The following is a 19,934-nucleotide window of genomic DNA, read 5'->3' as shown; positions in this document are numbered from 1 at the left end:
CTTTTACTAACACCATGTAACAAAAGCAAGCCCTTCATTGCAGGCTTAGTAGTTATAATAATGCTATTTCCAGCACTCCCTGAGACACACTTTGTTCTTCTAGGTTTTAGGCCACTTTACCAGGGTGAGTTTCTGTATCACCCTTTTGACAGGGCATCCTGTGTCAGAGGGAAGCTGTCACTAAAAAGCTTTATCTGTATAAGAAAAAAACATGTAATAAAAATGCTTGACATCTCTTCGGTGTTTCCACAGATGAATTACTATTTCAGCTGTAGTTCATAAGTTTAGTTGGAGTAGGTGTTGACTGTAGCTAGTGACATATGAAAGAAAAATCTTGACCCACAGACTAAATCCTTCCAAGCTCCTTAACTGACTCAGAGAGATGGAAAAATATTATGCAGAGGAAGTACTAGAGTAGGTCATGGTTATATTCGTTCCACCCACTGATATCTCACTTCAGGTCTAGCAAGTACTTCAGAGGAGGCAAGAACTGTCTGCAAGTGATGAACTTCCTCACTGTTTTCCAGCATTGCAGACTGGTTGTCTTCAAGGAGAGAACCCCTCTAAAGCATCTGGTTTTGCTGAGCCCCAGGCTGACGTGCGCACTCTGGCTCTCAGGGACGTGACAAGGTGTGCTGGGCTGGAGCTCCAGGAACATGCCAGTCTAGCTGAACGACTGGGTCATCTCTCTCAAAGAAATGGCATGCTTCCAGCTCGCCTTCAGGTTACTTTCTAACCAAGAGAGGATGAAGTAAGTCTTGTTTCTCCTCTGAAAATAAAGACTTCAAGATTTGGTAAAGGTTGGAGGTAAAGTTACAAAATGACCAACTGTTGTTAGTAGCCTTAGGGCCACCCTTAGCCAGCTTCATTCCAGGCTGTGCTTGGGCTGCCAGGATAGATCCTGTATGCATTTCCTCTGAGAACTGGCCACATTCCGAATTCACCCAATTCCCTTCCCCACTCACAACAGCATCAGTGAAAATGCAAATATCACTGTGTGATCGCAGGGCAGAAAATTCTCCTACTTAGTCTGTTGTCATCCTCCAATTACTCAGTGAAATGCAGCATTATTAAAATTGCTTTCATATCCTTGATTAAGGTGTAGCTTACAATGGTGCAGTTGGGAGGTTTCCTTTGCACCTGGCACCTCTTAATTTAATCCTTTTTATGTACTTACAATGCTCAAAAACTGTGCGTTTTAGGAAATAATAGTTGAGCTTGCAACATACTAATGTTCCAGTGCTCTCAGCTCTGGCATTGCTGAGAAGCCACGAGACATCAGTGTAGTGAATGGTGTATTTTAGGATGGATAACCCTGTAACACGCCGAAGTCCCTTAGAGTTTCTGTGGGTATTCTCTGCCCCAGGCAAAGCAATGACAAAGGAGTTGCGTAAAGCATGACCACAACCACCGTCACCATCTCTCACCTGCCCACGTTGTGCCAGGCACTGCTCATGACAACAGCCTGCAGCTGAGGCACCAGGAGGACAAAGACCGGTGGAGTTTCCAGCTGTGGATTCCAATGGGGCTTCGACATGTCAGTGCTTAACCACTCAGACTGGGATGTTTTAGCAGACACTGTTTTGGTGCCCTGGGAAATTGTACTTGCAAGACAAAGACAGCACCATGCTGGATGGAAAGAACGCAGCTGCTCACTAGCCGCAGGATGTCTGAGGTCTCTAAGCACTAGGTTTGCGAGGGAAATGCAACGTGTTTATGGCACTGAGTTTTCAGCGACTGCTCAGGCGCTGGCTAGAGAAGCACGTGCTGTTCCTGCTCTTCCTGGGGTCAGCAAGTAGGCTGCAGGGTGCAGTGGCTGCACAGCTGGATCAGAGCCTTGCTTGGAGTTAGGAACTTCAGTGGAAAAATGGTGAAGGTTAAACCAAGGTAAGCAGGAAAGAGTACCCAGGAGGACAGAAACGGAAAAGCTGACTGGTAGTACCAGGAGGACACCAAGTAATACGTAATTTTTTCAGGCAGCTCGGGAAAATTTTCCCAAACCCCTGAAGTACTGGACTTGAGATTCCTTTCAAGGAAATGACTGCTTGCAGCTACATGTTTCAGGACTGCCTAGGAGTCTATGCCCCAGAACTTGCTGTTGCAGGTGGCATTTTACTGATGATGGTGACGATGAGACTACATGGACCTTAGTTAGGATCAAGATAACGTGAAAAGAGAATTCCTGCTTTCCAGCAGACAGAAAACTGTTTAGTAAACGGGAAGAACATAACACCACAGACAAGAAAATCCTGGAAATAAGGACACACCATGTAAGGCTGACCTCAGCTGAGAATGCAAGATGGCAGCAAGCCACGTGCACACTTGTGTCATAAGTATATAAGTCATCTTTAATGTCATGGACAAGGTAGCTGGAGTGCTATTGTTTGACTAATGCAAGAGGCATTACAGCTGCAGCACATCAGAGAGTTTCTTCAGCATAATCAAATATTTTCCTGCTGAATCTACCACCCACACACAGTTGTAAACCACTCCCATAGACACTGAGGAACTGTATGGTTAACCACATAGTAGCTATGCATTCTGGGCACATTGGCATTTTTGAACTCGGCATGGCAGCGTGGTCCTAGGGCTCCCCTCTCAGAAAGCACACTAAGGTCACCCCTGCCAAACAGCCTGGGAACTTTTCCATGTCCTTTTACATTCCAGGTTACATGCAGTGTCATCTGCTCTGCCAGCACCATTCAGTCAATGGCTTACAACAGCCTCACATCTGAAAAGAGGATTAATGGGATGTGAAAGCAGAGGAGATTGCTCATCCCAAGTTTTCTTAAAGATGGGTAAGTATTGCCCATGCACAGGAGATGGTTTTAAGAGGCTATGCAAAGCACACAATTCTTTACACCTTTCAGAGATTGGATAGCATCTACACCCTCCCACCCTGACTGCTTTCCACCTTCTCTGCCCCTTCATTTACCCATCCTACCCTATGCCTTTACATCCTTCCCCATCACTTGCGCCCGGACTCATGTCTCCTCTCATTTGCAATCACAACATGGAACTGCAATCATTATTGATAAGAAAATGTCATACTAGGGAATTACTTCAGGAGCATACATTTGTTTCAGATGACGACAGTGCAGTCCTGGGAAAGGGAGAGGCTCAGCCCCAGTAAGCTGCATTAACTTGCCAGCAGCCCTGATAACTGTCTGAACCAAATATGAAGCGTTGTAAAGGGATGAGGCAGAGGAGAGCAGTGCTATTCTCCTTGCTTTAGGCTCTGAAAATGCCAGTCCGAAGCCTGCTACCAACCCCCTGAAACAGCAGCAAGTAAATAAACATAGTTGTTTCATAGGGACTGTCAGATGTCTGGGGCAGAAATAATTTCACCTTACCTGCACTCGCCTCCAAAAGACCCACGGGTCGTCCAGCTGTGCTCAGGGTTCAGTGTCAATGTCAGCCCTCTCTGTTTGCCCTCTCCCAGACAGGGCTTCTTCCTATTCACAGCCTTCCCATCAGCTCATATGCATGAAAGGTTTTGAAAGCTTCACACACAGTGATTTCGCAACCCAGACCAGCCTGGGGACATTCATATCTTGAAATTCCAGCAGAACAACAATGCTTCTTGCTGACTTGCTGCAATGGTACCTACCTTGGGAAGAAAGGGACAGGGACACCCCTGTGCATAGCCGGGTACAGGCAATCTCAGCTGGATGGAGAAATGGACACAGGTCCTGGGGGGGGGGAGCGCAACAGAGGCCTCTGGAGCATCACACAAACATCCCTCCACACCCCTCCTGGCCACGGGGAAGGATTGGGCCTGAGAGGGGTGGGTGTCATGCCGTGCTCTCCCCATCCGGAGCCACAGGCATGGTTGCTACAGCCCAGACTTCATCTGCAGGGCAGCAGGAGCTTCAGGAGATGGGGACAAGGAGACTGGGCTGATCGCACACTTCAAACAGCCAATTCCTCTTCCCTTGGCACATGCAGTGGGTGTGGGACAACACACTGAGCACACATCAGAGGACTTGTGGTACTGCAAAGCGCTGTGTGCCTGTGGATAGTAGTACTGAGGCTGGAGAAACCAAGGAAGCATGGGTGTGGAGATAGCCAAACGCTGGCTAGGAGATTTTAACATCTGAAATTTGATGGGTAAAAAATCCAAGGCAGAGTAGTATTGTTCAAGGGCACAGAGACAGAGTGCTGCAGAAAAGCCAGTATTGCAGCTCTGGGGAGGACTGTTCCACCTTCAGAGTTACTTCTCAGAGTAACCATTGGTCTCCCATTCATTGCCCAAACAGCAGAAAATTACTTCTCCATCTGCTGAATCAAACCTACGAGCACTGCACGCCCAAATGCATTTTTTTTTTTTTTCAGCCCAGACCTAGGAGTTTCTAGCACATATAGAAGCTTTCCGTGGGGCTTACAGCTCTGCAACAACAGAACAGCTCCGGCCAGCCCTATGCTGGAGCTACCTTGTGTGAGGCCAGGTGCTGTGGGGAAGGTGCTGTCCCTGAGACATCCCTGAGCTGCGCCTGCAAAGCCTGCCTTCTCCTTCCACCGCCCTCCTGCCAGCTGCCACGCGGCCTCCCACCTTCTTAGTACTCATGCAATGGAAGTATGTAAAGACATATTTCTTTCCTCAACCATTGCTATGCCAACAAGTCATATTTCTGATATGTCCTAAACCTGTCAAGGCTTCCTGCCCCGGGATAAATATTTTTGCCCTGGTCTGATTTGCAGAGCTGTTGTCCTGGCCTTCCAGCTCCTGTTATTTAAGTAACCCCCATGAGTACCGCAGCTTTTCAGACAGTGAATCTCCCCCAAAGCGCTGTCCCTCTGAAGCGTGAGCACACGCGCAGGTGTGTGCTTGTGTGCCTGTGTGAGCCGTCTGGGTATTTGCAGCTGCTGTAGGAACCACGCATAGAAATGGGGTGCGGCATTTTACAAATGTCCTATGCATCCTATGGATCCTATGCGCTGCTGGGGAAGAAAACCAGGGCAGGTGTGCTGGATGTGAGGTGTGCTCACCAGATGACCTGATGGGAAGAGACTGTTTCACTGCGCAGCCCCCTCTCTGCCTGCTGACCCCATTGTGGCTTCATTCTGCTATGGGAGTAGGAAGGGGCAGTAACCCCATGCAAAGAAACAGGACATTTTTTAAGTTCCACTTCGTTTCTAGGCTGCAAACTCAGGTCCCCAACGAGATTCACTACAGCCAGCTTTACCTGTCTGTGGGGTCGGTATTGTCACCGAAGCTCTCCTTAGAGTCAGTGAAGAGAAACTGGCACTTACAGGGTGTAGCCCACATTAGCTATTTTAGATACCTACATCAGGAAGACAATTGAGAGGTAAAGACAATTATTTCTTTTCATGAATAAACAGTGAGACCGAAAGACCCCATTCAAACCGAGTTGTCCACCGTGCAGATGGTATCTTGTCAGGCAAATCAACATCTGCCCTGCTCAGACGGTGGTAGGGATGGTGAAACCTATCTAAGGGCAGGGAGTGAGCATCCTAGAGGCCAGTCAGTGCTGCAGACTGACAACAACGACAATGACAACAACGACTAGGACAACGACAAGGACAGCGGGTTGCAGCCGGGCAGCCATGCACTCCTTTGCATGCACTTCTTTCCAGTTTATCACCCTTTCTCGATGGTGTCCTGGTTTTAACAGCGTGCAAACGCGCATTTAACTCTCCGAAACTCCGGACAGGTATCCTGACTGTCCTTCCAGCACAGGACTCCTTGCAGAGTTAATGATGCAAAATGACTGCTACAGAGAAGGGTCTTCCAGCTGTTTTACAGTGGCTTGGCATCTCTCTCCTCTTTCTTACATTTTGACATGACAAGCTTGGATGTCTAGATGTTGCACAAGATAGATGCCAGGCATCCTGACTGTAATCTAATTGATGCAGACTCAACCTTCTTAAAGCAGGCTATACCATGAAAACAAATTTTAAGTACACTGAAATTCTCTTAGGCTTCATTCTGAAGACCTTTTACAGGTCAGAGGCCTTTAAAATGGTTTCAAGATTGAGTCCAACCAGTTTCAAAGGATGATAAATGTGTTTATCTGGTTGGGCCATCAAGTGGAGATAGACAGGAATGGGCTATCTTTGTCGCTGTCTCTTTTACCTGTGCACAAGTGTTTGTTCCATACAGAGTCACCCCAGCTCTTTGATTACAGATTTTTCTAACACCTTTTTTCCCACTTAAGAACATTGCCTCATAAATTCTATTTCTTTCCAATTAAGAACCAATTTCCTTTTGTTTTTCACATAAAGGCAATGAAAATTAGATCACACAACAACACTCATGGTGGAAATACGATAATGGTCAGATAGGATCTATGGATGCACAGGCAGATAATCACAATGTGGAAGGACACTAACCACTGGAAAGAGCTGACAATAATATTAATGCCTCACAGCAGGGGAGGGTTCTGTTGTGTTATGAAGGCTCAGAAGGATCGAGATATTACCTGCGCCTAAAATCCCATTTTCCTGCCCCAGGAATTGGAAGGGATACTTGAGTTCCCATCTCTGAATAGCTCAAGCACCAAAAGCAAAAACCCTATTTAATCAAAAAAAAAAAGCTTCTTCACTGTGTGAGGAAGGAAGCAAATGGTGAAGCAGAGTTGGTGCAGTGCCAGGCACATTCAGAAAAGCAGTTTGTTGGATGGACTGGTCACCCAACACCTGCTGTTTTCAGGAGAAGGGAGCAGAACTCCACAAAGGGGTGAGCTGGGGAGCAGCACAGAGCCCCACTGCATCAAAACTCATACAGCTTTGCTCGCTGATCTTCTTCAAAGGCTGTGCCCCCTCCCTGCTCCCAGCAGACTGACTGCGCAGTGTGGAGCCCACCAGCTGCTTCTGCCCCATGCTTTGCTGGCTAATCCTGCCTTTCCCTGGAGAACAGGAGGGCAGGACTATCCAGGAAGGAGCAGGATCTGTCCCAAAGCGCAGTGGGAATATTCAGCACAGGTGCATGGGGGTACACATGAAATGAAAGCACAGTAAATGTTCCTCTGAACTCCTATTGAGATTCTTTGACTTAGACAACCAGAAAAAGCAAACCAGCAGTTGAGTGACAACAGCCTACTTAGATGCGACATATGTAAAAACTGGGGAAACACAAAGATACCAAATAAAGTACAACTCTCATGTGAGTTGCAGGCATTTGTCATCCTCTACACTAATAAATATTTTTCATTTAGGTTAGGCTTTACAGACTGAAAAAGCAGGCCTGACAGGGATTTCAGGAAGTCATTTTGTTCCTGCTGTGCCCCAAAGCAAGGCCAACATGATTTTTCATGGTTTTGCGTAACCTGCTCTTAGAGACCTCCAGTGATGCAGACTCCCACGCAACTCCCTACTCCCACACTTTACTATCTTAGAGAGCTTGGAAGAGTTAGAGCTGTCCTCACTGCAACCAAAGTGTTACCCTGTCTTCTAGTGACAACAGGCATTGCAAACCGTCTTCCCCGCCACAGCATTTTATGCACTTGAAGCCTACTTTTGTATCCCCATCCACATCTTCGCTTTCTTAGGGCAGACAGCCCCAATCTCTCGACATTTTCCCACAGGCCATGTTTTCCACATCTCCCATCATTCTTGCTACTCTCTTCTGGGCTTTATCCAACTGGCTCACATCTTCCCTGAAGTGTAGAGTCCAAACAGACAAAATATTCCAGCTGAGGCTTTATAATTTCCTTGTAAAGCTGGAGGCTTACTTCATGCCTCACACACAACATTGCTGTTTATACAATGGAAAATGCTGTCTGTTTTTCTACCAGCACAACACTGCTGGCTCACACTCAGTTTTAGATCCTCCAGAGCCCCTGCGTCTTTTTGTCTGTAAACTTCTCCATTGCCTGTCTTTGTCACTTAAATATTTCTGATGAAATATCCAATCTTAAGTGCATCTTTACTGAACAGCATCCTGATCTTCCAGCGTGTGCCCTCAGCTGCAGGATGACTGTGAATTCTTCGCTTGTTCTGTGCAGCACAGCATGTTCTCTCCCTGCTTCAGTTAAAATTAACATCTGAGTAAGTACTGTCAATGTCAACATGCCATTCATTACTGGAAATCCGACAGATCCCCGCAGGATTTCCTTTGGTGCAAATCTCCCTTTGACGGGACCGCTGATTACCTGGGCTGAGTATGATCTGCCAAGCAGTTTTGCACTCTTATTGTCATTTAACTATGGTCCCCTTTCTCTTTAGTTTGTTTTCCCTTGAGCCAGCTTTCAGACTGTCTTTGCTGCTTTTAAGACCTGTCTTCCTGTAAATGAGCTGCCTTTCCTGTACTGGGGTCTCTGCTCACAGACCTGCCCTGCCCAGAGGCTGTATACATGTTTAACCACAGTCCTACCAGGTGAGAGGGCACACACCTCCTCTGACTACTGCTTGTCAGTGGTGGAAGTGCTAAAACCGCTATGAACCAGCCAAAAAAGCCTGCTCTTGCTAGTGCCCACCTTCAAAAAGGTGGTGGGTGGTAGCAAGGGCCTAGAGTAGGGCAGGGGGATGCTCTGTTGTGCCCTTACCTGACCCAGTGCCCAGCCACAGCCCTGAGCATCCCCACCCTGCTCTGGGATGTGCCTCCCACTGGCTGACATGGTAACTGGTTGGGCATGCAGGACAGCTGGTGTGCTGCAAGAGGACATGCCACTCAGAGGATGTCCAAATGCAACATCTAAAAGAACAGACAGTGAATCCAATGCCTGGAGCTTCCACATATGCTTAGCATATGGCGGACATAAGTAACTTCATGCATGAGAGACACGATGGAAAGGACAACCAAAGGGAGGATGCATGATTGCAATGCCTAAGGGCTATGTTATGTGTATAAAAAGAAGGCAAGAGCATGCATTTGCAGCCTTCAAGCTACAGGAGACCTTGCGGAGCACTGTTCAACCAAAAGCACAGTGCTCTATTTGCTACCAACATCAGCCCTGAAAGAAAGATCACAGTGTAGCACTCCAGCAGTTAGCTGAGCTTAGGGGCAGGCCAAGCCTGGGTACCTCTGTACTCTGGAAAAAGTGGCATCAGAGACAGCTCCTGCAGCAGCACGCTGCTGGTGGAGGCTCAGCAGCTGCATCCTTGGATGGAAGCGGCCAGACAGGGTCCCCAGGGTGCGTACAGCACACGGGCAAGGCAGACCTTGGAGGAACTGCTAGCAGGGCTCCAGCTGAGGATACTCCTGGGTGCTCTGTGTCACGGAGAGAAGCCCTTCCTTCATTCCACTCACTGCCTCGCTACTTTCTCCCCCAGATCACTACCTATGAAAAAGCACTAGCATCTCCCACTCTGTCCACTGAATGGCTCTGTGCTTATTCTAGTGATTACTAGTTTCTCCTCTTAAATTTCTGCAAGCTGGAGTAGGAGCAGATAGCCTCTTGCTTCTGCTTCAGCTCCACTGCCTGGCTCAGCCTCAGCGGGTAGAAGTACAGAGCGAACAATACAGAAAAGTTTTGATAGGAAGGATATTCTAAGTTATTTAAAATAAGAGGAAAAAAATGCATTAAAAAAAGTCTCTGCAGCAGCCAGAGAGAGCTGCTGTAAGCTGGAAGAATGACCACTCATCTCCTCTCTGATACCATTTGTTCTCTCAGCAAGCAGAGCTCAGACCATGGTTGAGACCTAGAAGTCCCTTCCTAGATTCAAAAATTTCAAGGAAGAAAAAAACATCTGCATAAAGTACAAGCCACTGTAACAAAGGTGAGGTTGTACAGTCCCTTTAGATAATCTGGCGCTTCAGCCCCTGAGAAGACACCCTTGATTTGGCTCAGTGATTCTGGTCCATGTGCAGATCCTGACCTGGAAATGGAAGGAGTTGGAGAGCATTTCAGAGGAGCCTGGGAGGGAATCTACCTTTGGTCGATGACAGATAGCAACCACAGAGCCTTTCCAGGACAATTTAATGTTTCTTCCTGTTGAATAGGAAGCTTTGTAGGTCCTGATAACAGGAGGCATGAGACACACATAGGGACACGCCTAAAATGCTCTGAAGTCAGAACCTCCTTCCACTTCGGGACTGAAAACTGAAGTCCTCTCTGACAGAAGGTTCCAAATGGAGAAGAAAAACTCATTTTTCAGTGCAGCCCAGCATAACAAGGTCCCTGGAAACCCTTACAGTCCAAGTATATGTCCCAGTGTTTTGCTGCCTGTCAGAGGGTTCTCACCTGGCTCCTGGTGCCAGCCCTTCACCTACTCCATGGAGCAGAAGGCCCTGGGAGGGCTGAGTAGACAGGCTGAGGTCCCCCAGCTGAAACATCTACCATAACCTTCAGTGAACACTGCCTCGCTGCTATCCGAGTTGCCTTAAACTCAGCTTCCAGCGCAGCTATGTTAATGTACAATTCTAATATGATACTTAATTCACAACATTTAGTTTCAGCAAAGCAGGTACAGAGGTTTGCGGAAGACAAAAGTGAAGAACGCCCCACCACCATTAAAACACCTAGACTAAAAATAACCAGAAAGTTTTCTCATTCTCTTAGCACTCTGAAGTGCTATCCTCTTCTGGTGGGGTGCTACACAGATCTCCCTTCTCCAAGCATACCTTATGCCTTGTTGCATCTAAAAAGAGCCTTCAGGAGAAAGTCTGCATCACAATTTACACCCATTTGCAGCTCTGGGATGCTCCTTGCCTCTGGGAAGGCTCCTTCCCGAGCCCTTTGAAGGGGGTTGGGACAGATTTAGTCTTTCACCCTCAGTCTCACAGCACTTACTCCTTGTCCAGGAGATAGTTTGGGATTTGTCTTCATTAAAATAAGGACTGCTTCACTCCCTTGGAGATGCAAATATTTCTTCCTCAGATGGGTGGGACCTACTCTGTTTGACTGACTCGTTAACACTTTGTTGCCCCAAGTTCCCTTTTCTTCCCTCTAGTGACTCACTGGCATGTTTAACCTTTGAATGTATCTTACACAGAATTTCGTGTTTTACAATAGTCTGTACATTATTGCACCCATCTACACGGGATTAATACATGTAGAACATTGCTGGCATTTGGCTGAGACCAGACACAACAGTAGTTAGGTGGATAATCTCTAATATCTTCCTTTAACAGGCAGACGCAGCATCCAGATTCTTCTGGGCTGCATGGACAGATACCAGAGCTGTTACTTCCCCATGCTGTGCCTTATTCTAAAAAAGCCTACCACATTCCACCAGCCCTGCTGAAGCTGGACCTCTGTCCTGCAAGAAGTTATCAATACAGTTTGTCAGGATGCACAGTGTCTTAGAAAGAGAAGTGCTCACGCCTTTCCTGGGAAACACTACTGCTATCAGCACCTAAAGCTCTATTCACTGACCCCTCACAGTCTCTGCTGCATGTGTGGGGCATGAGAAAAATAATTTCAGACTGTCCCAGCTGTGGAATCAGAGGGGAAAGACCAGGCTCCCATAAAAACCAGGCTCTGCCTCTTAATGGTTTTATCTGACCTCAACCCAGTGCTTGTGAGTAAGGGTCCATCACCATGATGGCTCAGGACTGATTTTAATCACCTCCTCACCCACCTCTGAACTGCAGTGGGGACAGGGTATCTGACTCCTACTGACCTCCCCAGCCGTGCCAGGGATGCTGCCCATGAGCCACAGCAGACTGTGCTTGAAAATGAAGGCAGCGATGAGATGTCCATGCATAGCACTTGGGTAAATCATGACTTGGCCAAGTTCTAGGCCAAAGGCTTCTGAAATAAAATGCATCGGTCCCTGAATGGACCATGAGGTGCGTTGTTGCGACAGCCTGTGGCTCTCCTTGCTCTCCCGTCAGAAAGAGGAATGCCAGTGGTCATTCCTGATGGCTTCAACTCCTTTGTGAACAAGGTGAACTCTTGCTGTACTCTCCTCCTTTGTCATTCTGTCATTCTTTCTGCTAAAGAAATCTGGTTTTGCTGGTCCCAAGTCCCTGTTTTGCAATGCTGTTGTGAGCTCACGACAAGAAAAGCAGGTAGACACAGAGTCTTAGGTTAGCCAGGGGTGGTACAAGTTTGACAGGTCTTGAGCAGCTGATAAGATCATGAGTTAAGTCTGCTTCTCTACTAGCATGACAGTGAAAAAAATACACAAATACAGACTGAAAATTCTGTCTTTGATCTCCTGTGACATGTATTTTTCTTCTCTTGTCTCCATGGGCAAGCTGACTGTGACCTGAGCAACTTTTCAATTAACTATTTCTGTTTTCCCCTAATGGTGCTTCAGTGATAGCTGACGTTCTATCAGACTGCTTTACCTATATGTACCTATGTGCACATAAATATCTCTAACTAAAGGGAAAGGATATTTCCGTATTAGGGGTGTAGTAAAAATTATATCCTTAATGGTGTTTTATATTCTAAAACATTTATGGCAGGGGTGTGTCTACTTTACATTCTGTGTCTTTTGTAAAAGCTTCAGATGTCTTCTAATGGTCAGAATTAAGATGACAGAGGATCAGAAGACTAAATCTTCTTATAATTATTTTCTTTCCTGTGGTGGCAGGGTCATATTAATTCCTTTGACTCCCAGACTGCTTTGTCATCAAAATCAACGTGAGACACAATTCCCTGCAACAGATCTGTACTGTCAGGGTGACACATTTACTGGAGCCCCCACCCCCACTTACCATTTGTGAAGGTGTTCACATAGTACCTTCGGCCCTGGGGAGACATATAGCTCTGCCAGCCGGGGGGAAGATGGCCGTTCAAGGTATCTTCTCCTGTCTGAGGAGTTGCCTTTCTGGGTTTCTGCTGAGAAAAGAAAAAAACCCAACCTATTAAGTCAGTATCTAGATAATGTATATTCTAACCAAACATACGTCTGGAAAGGTACCATGTGGCTTGGCATTCTAGAGACTGCAATACACCCAAAGACTTGCAGTCCATTTCTCCCCTCATCTGTCCTAGCTTCATCCAGAACATGAAGCAACCTTCCCTTGGGGCACTGGCTACACAGAACATCCTTTGGGAGAGAGATGAAACCCCTTTGCATTTGATATCCCATGAGCACCTGGACCGGTCCAAGAAAATGACTCTCGTTAAGCAGTAAAATGCAAAACATGAAATAATCAAGTGTCTGAGAAAGAAAGGTATGTATCTGGCACTCATTTACTTTCATCTGGGTATACTGGTGCGTCAAAGCACTGGTCATGGAGGTGCTGCCCCAATTTAATTTGCAGGGGCACCATCGCGTTCAGACATTTTCAAGAAAAAACAGTGCAGAGCCATGCTGCTTATAGAAGCAGCATGCTGAAGTAAATTTATCTGTATGCTGATTATATACTAATAATGCATGTGATTAGCAATGCGTACATTATTTATCTGCATCCATAGCATCCAGATACAGGATCACTAGGATCCAGATTACTAGGAGTGATCTAGATCATTAAGAACAGCAGGAGATGAGCATCATCCTGTCACCAGCTTTCCAGGCACACACAGAACTGCTGTCAGGGTTCAGGTGCCACCTCGGCTGTACACCTCTGCACCAACGCAGCTGCCAGCCTCAACGCAGGTTCCGTGCACAAGAAAAATTGGTGAAGCTGAAGTGCAAGTAATTGTTAGCACTACATCGCATCACCTGAACTACTTCCCTCTTCCAAGTAGCTCTGGTGGTTCCTTGGTAGCTTGGGATTTACAGCCGCTGCTCAATGTGAGATTGGCAAAGAGGGCTTCATCCCAAAGGAGGCATGAATCCCACCAGTCCCTTCATCCAGGAAAACTGAGTAAAGCAAAGGTAGAGAGATAAGATGCATGGCCAAAGATGGCCAGATGCAGCCCTACAGGGCTGTGGCTATGAACCCAACAGCCTCCTCCTGGCTCACACCCGGAGAGCTCCCTTTTGCTTTCCCACATTCCCTAAGGCAAACCAGGCATGTGATGTACTTAATTTTTATTTGGTTTTTTTGCATTGCCTTCAAAGGAAGAAATACAAAAGAACAATGAAAAATGTGCGAAATGGAATTATTTATCCCATGGAAGCTGATGTCTATCCAGGAAATGCCTTGACACGGTGGGGTGTGAAAGTGACTGCACTGGATTCACAAGCAGCCACATCCAGGGGACAGGCAGAGTTTGAGCATCTGGCTACATACAAAGTTCAAACATTGACAGGCGTATGAACAGCACCATCAGAAAGCAACCTGTGATATGTCTTCCTACACATTCAGTCTCTAAGTGAAATTCCAATTCTGTTCCAACCCAGCATAAAAGGGACATTTCATGATTTTGGAGCCAGTAGTCTATTTTATATTTCTTTTCAGTTTCAGAAAATTCTGATTACAATGGCTCTCAAGAGGCACTGAACTCAAGAATGATCTTGTGTTCGTGCCTCATCGAGCATACTTGCACAGACAGGTCACAGGCTACGGGGCAGCCACGTAGACACAAGCAAGGCCGGTGTGAGATGAATACTGTATTAGTGCTGCAGCACAGATGGAGCCTGTGCTGGTTAAGGTTTTAGCTCCTCTCCTTGGGCAGAAATACAGACTGGGGGACTCAGCTGGCCCAACGGGAACTGACCAAGTTTGCTGGTAAGGTGGTAAGGTGCGAAGGGGCTCTGCTGGGTGCTCTGCATGCCTGTGGCTAGCAGGGTAGTATGCAGTATTCATCAGTAGGATCTCCACCATCTATTCTTAACCCCTGTGTTTCTGCTCTCTAAGGTTTAATTAAATCAATCTACAGTTCCACTCACCCTGCTGTACATGTGAGAAAGCAGAGATTTTTACAGTTTATGTTACCACTTATTTTTTTTTGCTGATCTCAGCTTAAGATGCAAGTGAAGACTTCTCTTCCACGTCAGCCTGCCCAACGGCACACATTCTCATTTACTGTTGGTGTTACTCTATTGCCTAGAAATGCATTAAATGAAATTCTTGTCTTAGTGAAGCCAGCACAACCATGCCTCTTTTGTGATTACAGGGGCAGGACCCCTCCATTCATGCCACTGAAACACCTCATTCTTTCATATAGCTTTCCATGAAAGCTCTGGATCCTGCTAATGAAAACATTAAACCACATGAATATGACAGAAACATTAAGCTATCCCAGTTTTACCCTGGGTTATCTGTGTTCTTCTCCAACATGATATGGGTGTTTATGGAAGTGCCTTGTTTCACTATGCAATGCTACTGCTAACATAGCTCCAACAACCATGTACTCATTTCCAGTTCTTTACGGCCACGTACTGGCACCACCAGGAACTCGCTCACACAGCCCTGATAGTTGCAGTACGGCCCCAATATCCAGCATCATCCTTTTGTTCAGTTTTACTCCTAGTCAAGGCTGAAATTAACTCATTGCAGGCCTCCCAGCATGACAACCCCGGGAGCGTCGCAGTGCTTGTGCAGATGATGCAGAGCAGCGCACTGGTGTATGGCACTGACACATACTTCTTGCCAGCAAAAGCTATTTTGTGCAAGCTACTTTTTGGTTCTGTTCAGGTCCTGTGACCTGCCAGGCAGGAGAGCTTTTCCATCTCACACCTCTCTCAGACACCCCTTTCTACAGTTCCACCTAATGGAAGAAAACACTGGGAAGAAAAAAGAATTCTTGGAAAGAGTAGCCTGACCAGTGCAGTCACCCCAGTAACTGCAATAACAGCTAAGAAGGTGGCTGGTTGACTTCTGTCTCCAGGACTGCCTCCTGAGGGGCACCTTATCCACACAGTCCTTGTCCAAAACACAGGTAGGTCTGGTGAGAAAGCCAGGGCTAAAAGGCTTTCAAAGGTTCAGGATGCAGTAACATGTGCAGAGGTCAGATCAGAAGGGAAAGCATGATAGCCCCAAGCTATTCTTTGAACAACAAACCCAGTCTCTCTCCCAGCATATTCCATGGGATAGCACAGAGTGCTGGGACAAATCCCAGGACAGCTCCTGAAATCTCTCCATCACAGGGTTAATGGTCCCCCATCATTGCTTCCAAAAGCACACTGAAGAACAAAATAAATCCCGCAGTGTAGGAGTGTACCAGCCTGGGGAGAATTTGGCAGCAGGTTGAGTCCTTTAGACTCACTGCACGGATCCCTGGCCTTGAAGATAAGAAAGTTACACCAGATTCTCTCTACTGTGCATGATCACCCCATAAAGAGGAATTTGGGATAATCCAACCCTGGGTTCTGTTCCAGAATCTAGAAAGTACGGAATGTCACACGTTTTTCACGCGTGCTCACCATTTCTGTCCTTAACACCCTCCTTCCCTTCTGGAACTGAAGTCCTATCCATTCCCACTGCCCCTCTTTCTTAACATGGTCCTATAGTGATCCCATTTACCAAGCAGGTCAAGACGAGGTTTGGCTCGCTTTAGGGGCCCGTGGCATTACTTCATTTCACACAGGCAGCACCAAGACCCTGCAAGGACAGATACTGCTCGTTTGCTTAAGGGAAGCCTGCAATTGCACCAACATCCTTTGAGTCACTTTTTCAGTGTTGCTTCAGGTCTCCCTGATGGACTGCAGGAAAAGCAGATGTCTTTCACAGACAGATGCCATGGTTGTATTCTTAAACAAAGGCCATGCTGAGGGATGGATGTGGACAGTATAGAGTGGACACCAGCAGCTGTTGGATGGAATGTAGTATAAAGACCAAAGTTAAGGCAATGTTTGAGCTACAGTCCCTGCCAAAATGTGTATCACTTCAGAAAAGCACACAAGCATTATGTTTTGCTGTTGCTAATTCTATTTTTGAGTTACTAATATTTCCATCTTTGCTTCTGATTTTGCCGATAAAGAAGTGTGGCAAGCACAGTGGTCCCTGTCCTTTTGTTTCAGAGGAGTGTACTGTACAGCAGCTCACTGTTGGGCAGGACTTTGTCCCCCTATGGGGACTGCAGAGGAAGATCCTCTGGATGCTGGGACCACTTCTGTGGTACAGCCCCTAACTGCTCCCAGAGCAACCCCTTCCCAGACACACCTGAACTCCCACTCCTATAGCAGCTCTGCTCCAAACCGATACTCTTATAGAGGAAAGAGAAGCTGAAAATGGCACAGGGGAGGAACTGAACAAGAAAAAAGAAAAGTCTTCATCAAAGTTTCCTCACCACCCTACGCTCGTTGCAGCAAAGACAGCAGGAATCTCTGGGATAGATGGTGGGGTTGTAGCATACAGGACTGGGCTCTATAATGCATCACAGATTAAGTACCTCATAGTTTTGGCACGCTCAGCAGCACATCCTTTCAGGACTGAAAGCACCATGGAGGCCAGTGGCAGCACCTCATCGCTTCTCTGCTGAAACAGGAGATCTGAATAACAGGAGAGACTTTTCTTCTCTATATTTCTCAGCAGACACAACCCTGTCCTAGCCAGACCCTCTGCAGTCCCTTCTAGCATCAGTGCGGTTGAACTGGACCATGTTTGCACACCCATATGGGAGGTGTTTGGGCTAACCTGGCATGTCGTGGGAGGCAATCCTGCTGGCAGAGGTGGGGGCCAGGAGACAGCACAGAGATGGGAAGCGGCTGGCAGATGGGGTTCCAGTGCTCGCCTCCACAGCTGGCACAGCACCGCCCGATGGGCTCCAAACCTCTGCCCAAATCCAGCTCCCACCAGGATGCACCCTGTGCCCGGCCGCATGTCATGGGGCAAGTGAAGCACTTCTGCTCGCACACCTTTGCCATAGATGGTCCGGCAAGACTGTGCCATTACTTTCATCTTTCATTCCTATTTTTAGAAGAATTATTGCCAGGATAGTTTATGAGAACAGTAAATCTCAACCATGGACTGCCTACAAGGAGAGGAGGTTTCGGTACCAGCAGAGAGCATTATGAACCAGCAAAAACAGAACAGCAGACAGTGATGGGAAGCTGAAACCAGGAGGCTTGGAATGAAATCAGTCTGCCAGTCATGAGAATAAGTGTCAATGGAATGGTTTACCAGGGGGCTATGCACCTCTTGTAGTTCTTCCATCAAGATTAAGTGCCTCTCTCTAGAAGATCTACTCTATCAAAGAAAAACACAGCACCCTGAAGCCCCTGACCCAGTGGTGCAGAAGCTCAGGCTGAATGGGCTGGCAATCCCTTCTGCCTTCCAAATCCTGCAGCTCCTGCGGTGCCCCTGAGCTGAAACACTCATGCCACTCCCCTTGCTGTCACTTCTGGGAGTGTCACCAGCCGCTGCATGGCGGCGGACAGGCAGATCTGGACCTGAAAAGGATGTCTGCAACACACCGCTGAGGAAACAGGAAATTCGAACAATGTGAGCAGAGCAGAGAACGTGTGATCCCAGTGAAATCCTCCTGCATCTGTATTTGCTGCCTGGAAAAGGGATCAAAGCATCTCTCAAAACATTCAAAACCAAGAACACAAGCACTTCCCTCCTATGAGACTTCCTAGGATCAGGAGTCCATAAAGCAGGGGTACATGCAGGGGTAGACAAAAGTCAGCGACCTAATAGGCCTCATTCTCGACAGCAAGCAATGGTTTTCACTTGCTGTCTGCAGAAACACAGGGAGAGGACTTTCCTCATATAGGCACAGCAGAAATGAACCAGGAATGAACAACAAAGGCAAAAGGCATCTCAAAGCAGAAAAGGCACTGGAGCTCTTCAGCACCAAGCTGTGCGCCAGACACATGCAACCAGAGCAGATGTACAGGGTTAACCCACCTAGCCCAGGACACCAGCACTGACAAGAGGCAGAAGGATGTGCTTTTCAGGGCAGAGCACATGAACCTGACCATTACCTGCGGCCATTCCCCCTGCATCCACAGGCGTTAGGTTAGTGATGTCAGGGGAAGAAGGACAACCAGTGCAGGTAAAACGGCCATCCCACAGCATCACAACCTAGCCAGTGGTGACACTCTTGACCAGGGAACAGTGCTGTTAAGCACAGGTTGTCTAGAGGCATGTCTGAAGAGCATAACTGGGTCAGACATCCTGGCTGCTCCATACAAAATAACCCACCAGCTATGACCTGTACGCTGAAGCTCTGGCACTTGCTGGCTAGCTGAGCCAGCTCAGAACAAGGCAGCACATCCAGCAGAGAGGCAGTGAGGGTGCCTCTCCCATTCCTTCCGATTTCCTTATAATTTTCTTTTTCTTTTCTTCCTTGCTCTTTTTCATCAAGTTAATAGCAGCCCGACTCATCCTCTTCCTTTGGTCAACCACCTGGCCAATGTCATCTCCTCCCAATGGTGGAAAAAAAGAATGCCAAAAGGGTTTTCACTCCTTTTGAGGGGTAAAGTAAGGCAACAGGGAGTGGAGGACCTGCACACATCAGTCCATCCTACGCTGACTGACCTTCTGAGACAAGTTCAGCCTTGCTCAATAGAGGAAAATCACTTCCCATTTTCAAACTGCAGGAAATCCCCATTCCCCTTCAAAGAGGGATCCTAGGGAGGAAACATCTGTGCACTTAAAAGCCCGAGCTCCCTGAAGATGTGTTCGCTTGCACTGTGCCCCAGCAGAGTGCAGCCCAGGAGCTCTCCTGAACACACAACCCAAGGCAAAGCAGAACAATCCCAAAATCACAAACATAGGTCCTGGGCAACCTGATCTAACTCTGAACAGGGGGCTGGACCAAAGACCTCCAAAAGTCCCTTCCAGTTTAAATTCTTCTGTGATTTTCTGATCCTGTTTCAACAAAGCACGCGGCCTTGGAGCAACTGAAGAGCATGCCTCTAGCTGTGGGAAACGTTTCAATTAAACAGTTGTCAGTACATTTACCTGCTGTTGCCACTTGCTCAGTCACACTGCACTTCTGCTGCAGACACAACAGCACGAAGAAAAGCTACAGAGTCCAGCTAAGAAGCTCCCCTACAGTGTCCTGCCTGGTGCTGGAGGATCACTGGTGACAGAAAGCTGGAAAAAACATAGTGGGGAAACTCCCTGCCAGAAGCAAGGCACAGACACAGAAGGGAAAAACTGCCACAACATGAACCTGCACACTAGAACAGCCCTCTGTCCTGTGGGGGACAGCTTGTTCTGTACTGACATCACTGACATTATTATGTTTCTGTCTAACTGCAGTTTTCATAAATACCTGACTGGGCAAAGGTGT

At 47.2% G+C, this 19,934-nt stretch overlaps 1 protein-coding gene across 5 annotated transcripts in view; it reads right to left on the bottom strand.

The window, feature by feature from the left end:
• Positions 1–19,934, bottom strand: part of GAS7 (growth arrest specific 7) — a 103,185-nt gene that overhangs the window by 51,429 nt on the left and 31,822 nt on the right. For 4 of the 5 annotated variants that reach the window (XM_055797945.1, XM_055797942.1, XM_055797944.1 and 1 more), the window contains exon 2: positions 12,572–12,695. In XM_055797945.1, the coding sequence (XP_055653920.1) occupies positions 12,572–12,695 (124 nt within the window). The remainder of the gene's footprint in view (positions 1–12,571; positions 12,696–19,934) is intronic. The other variant, XM_055797943.1, reaches the window with a different exon arrangement.

This window comes from Falco peregrinus, chromosome 2, assembly GCF_023634155.1.
Source record: "Falco peregrinus isolate bFalPer1 chromosome 2, bFalPer1.pri, whole genome shotgun sequence".
Lineage (NCBI taxonomy): Eukaryota > Metazoa > Chordata > Aves > Falconiformes > Falconidae > Falco > Falco peregrinus.
Note: the sequence above shows the minus strand (reverse complement) of the source record. Positions and strands in the feature narration are given on the sequence as shown.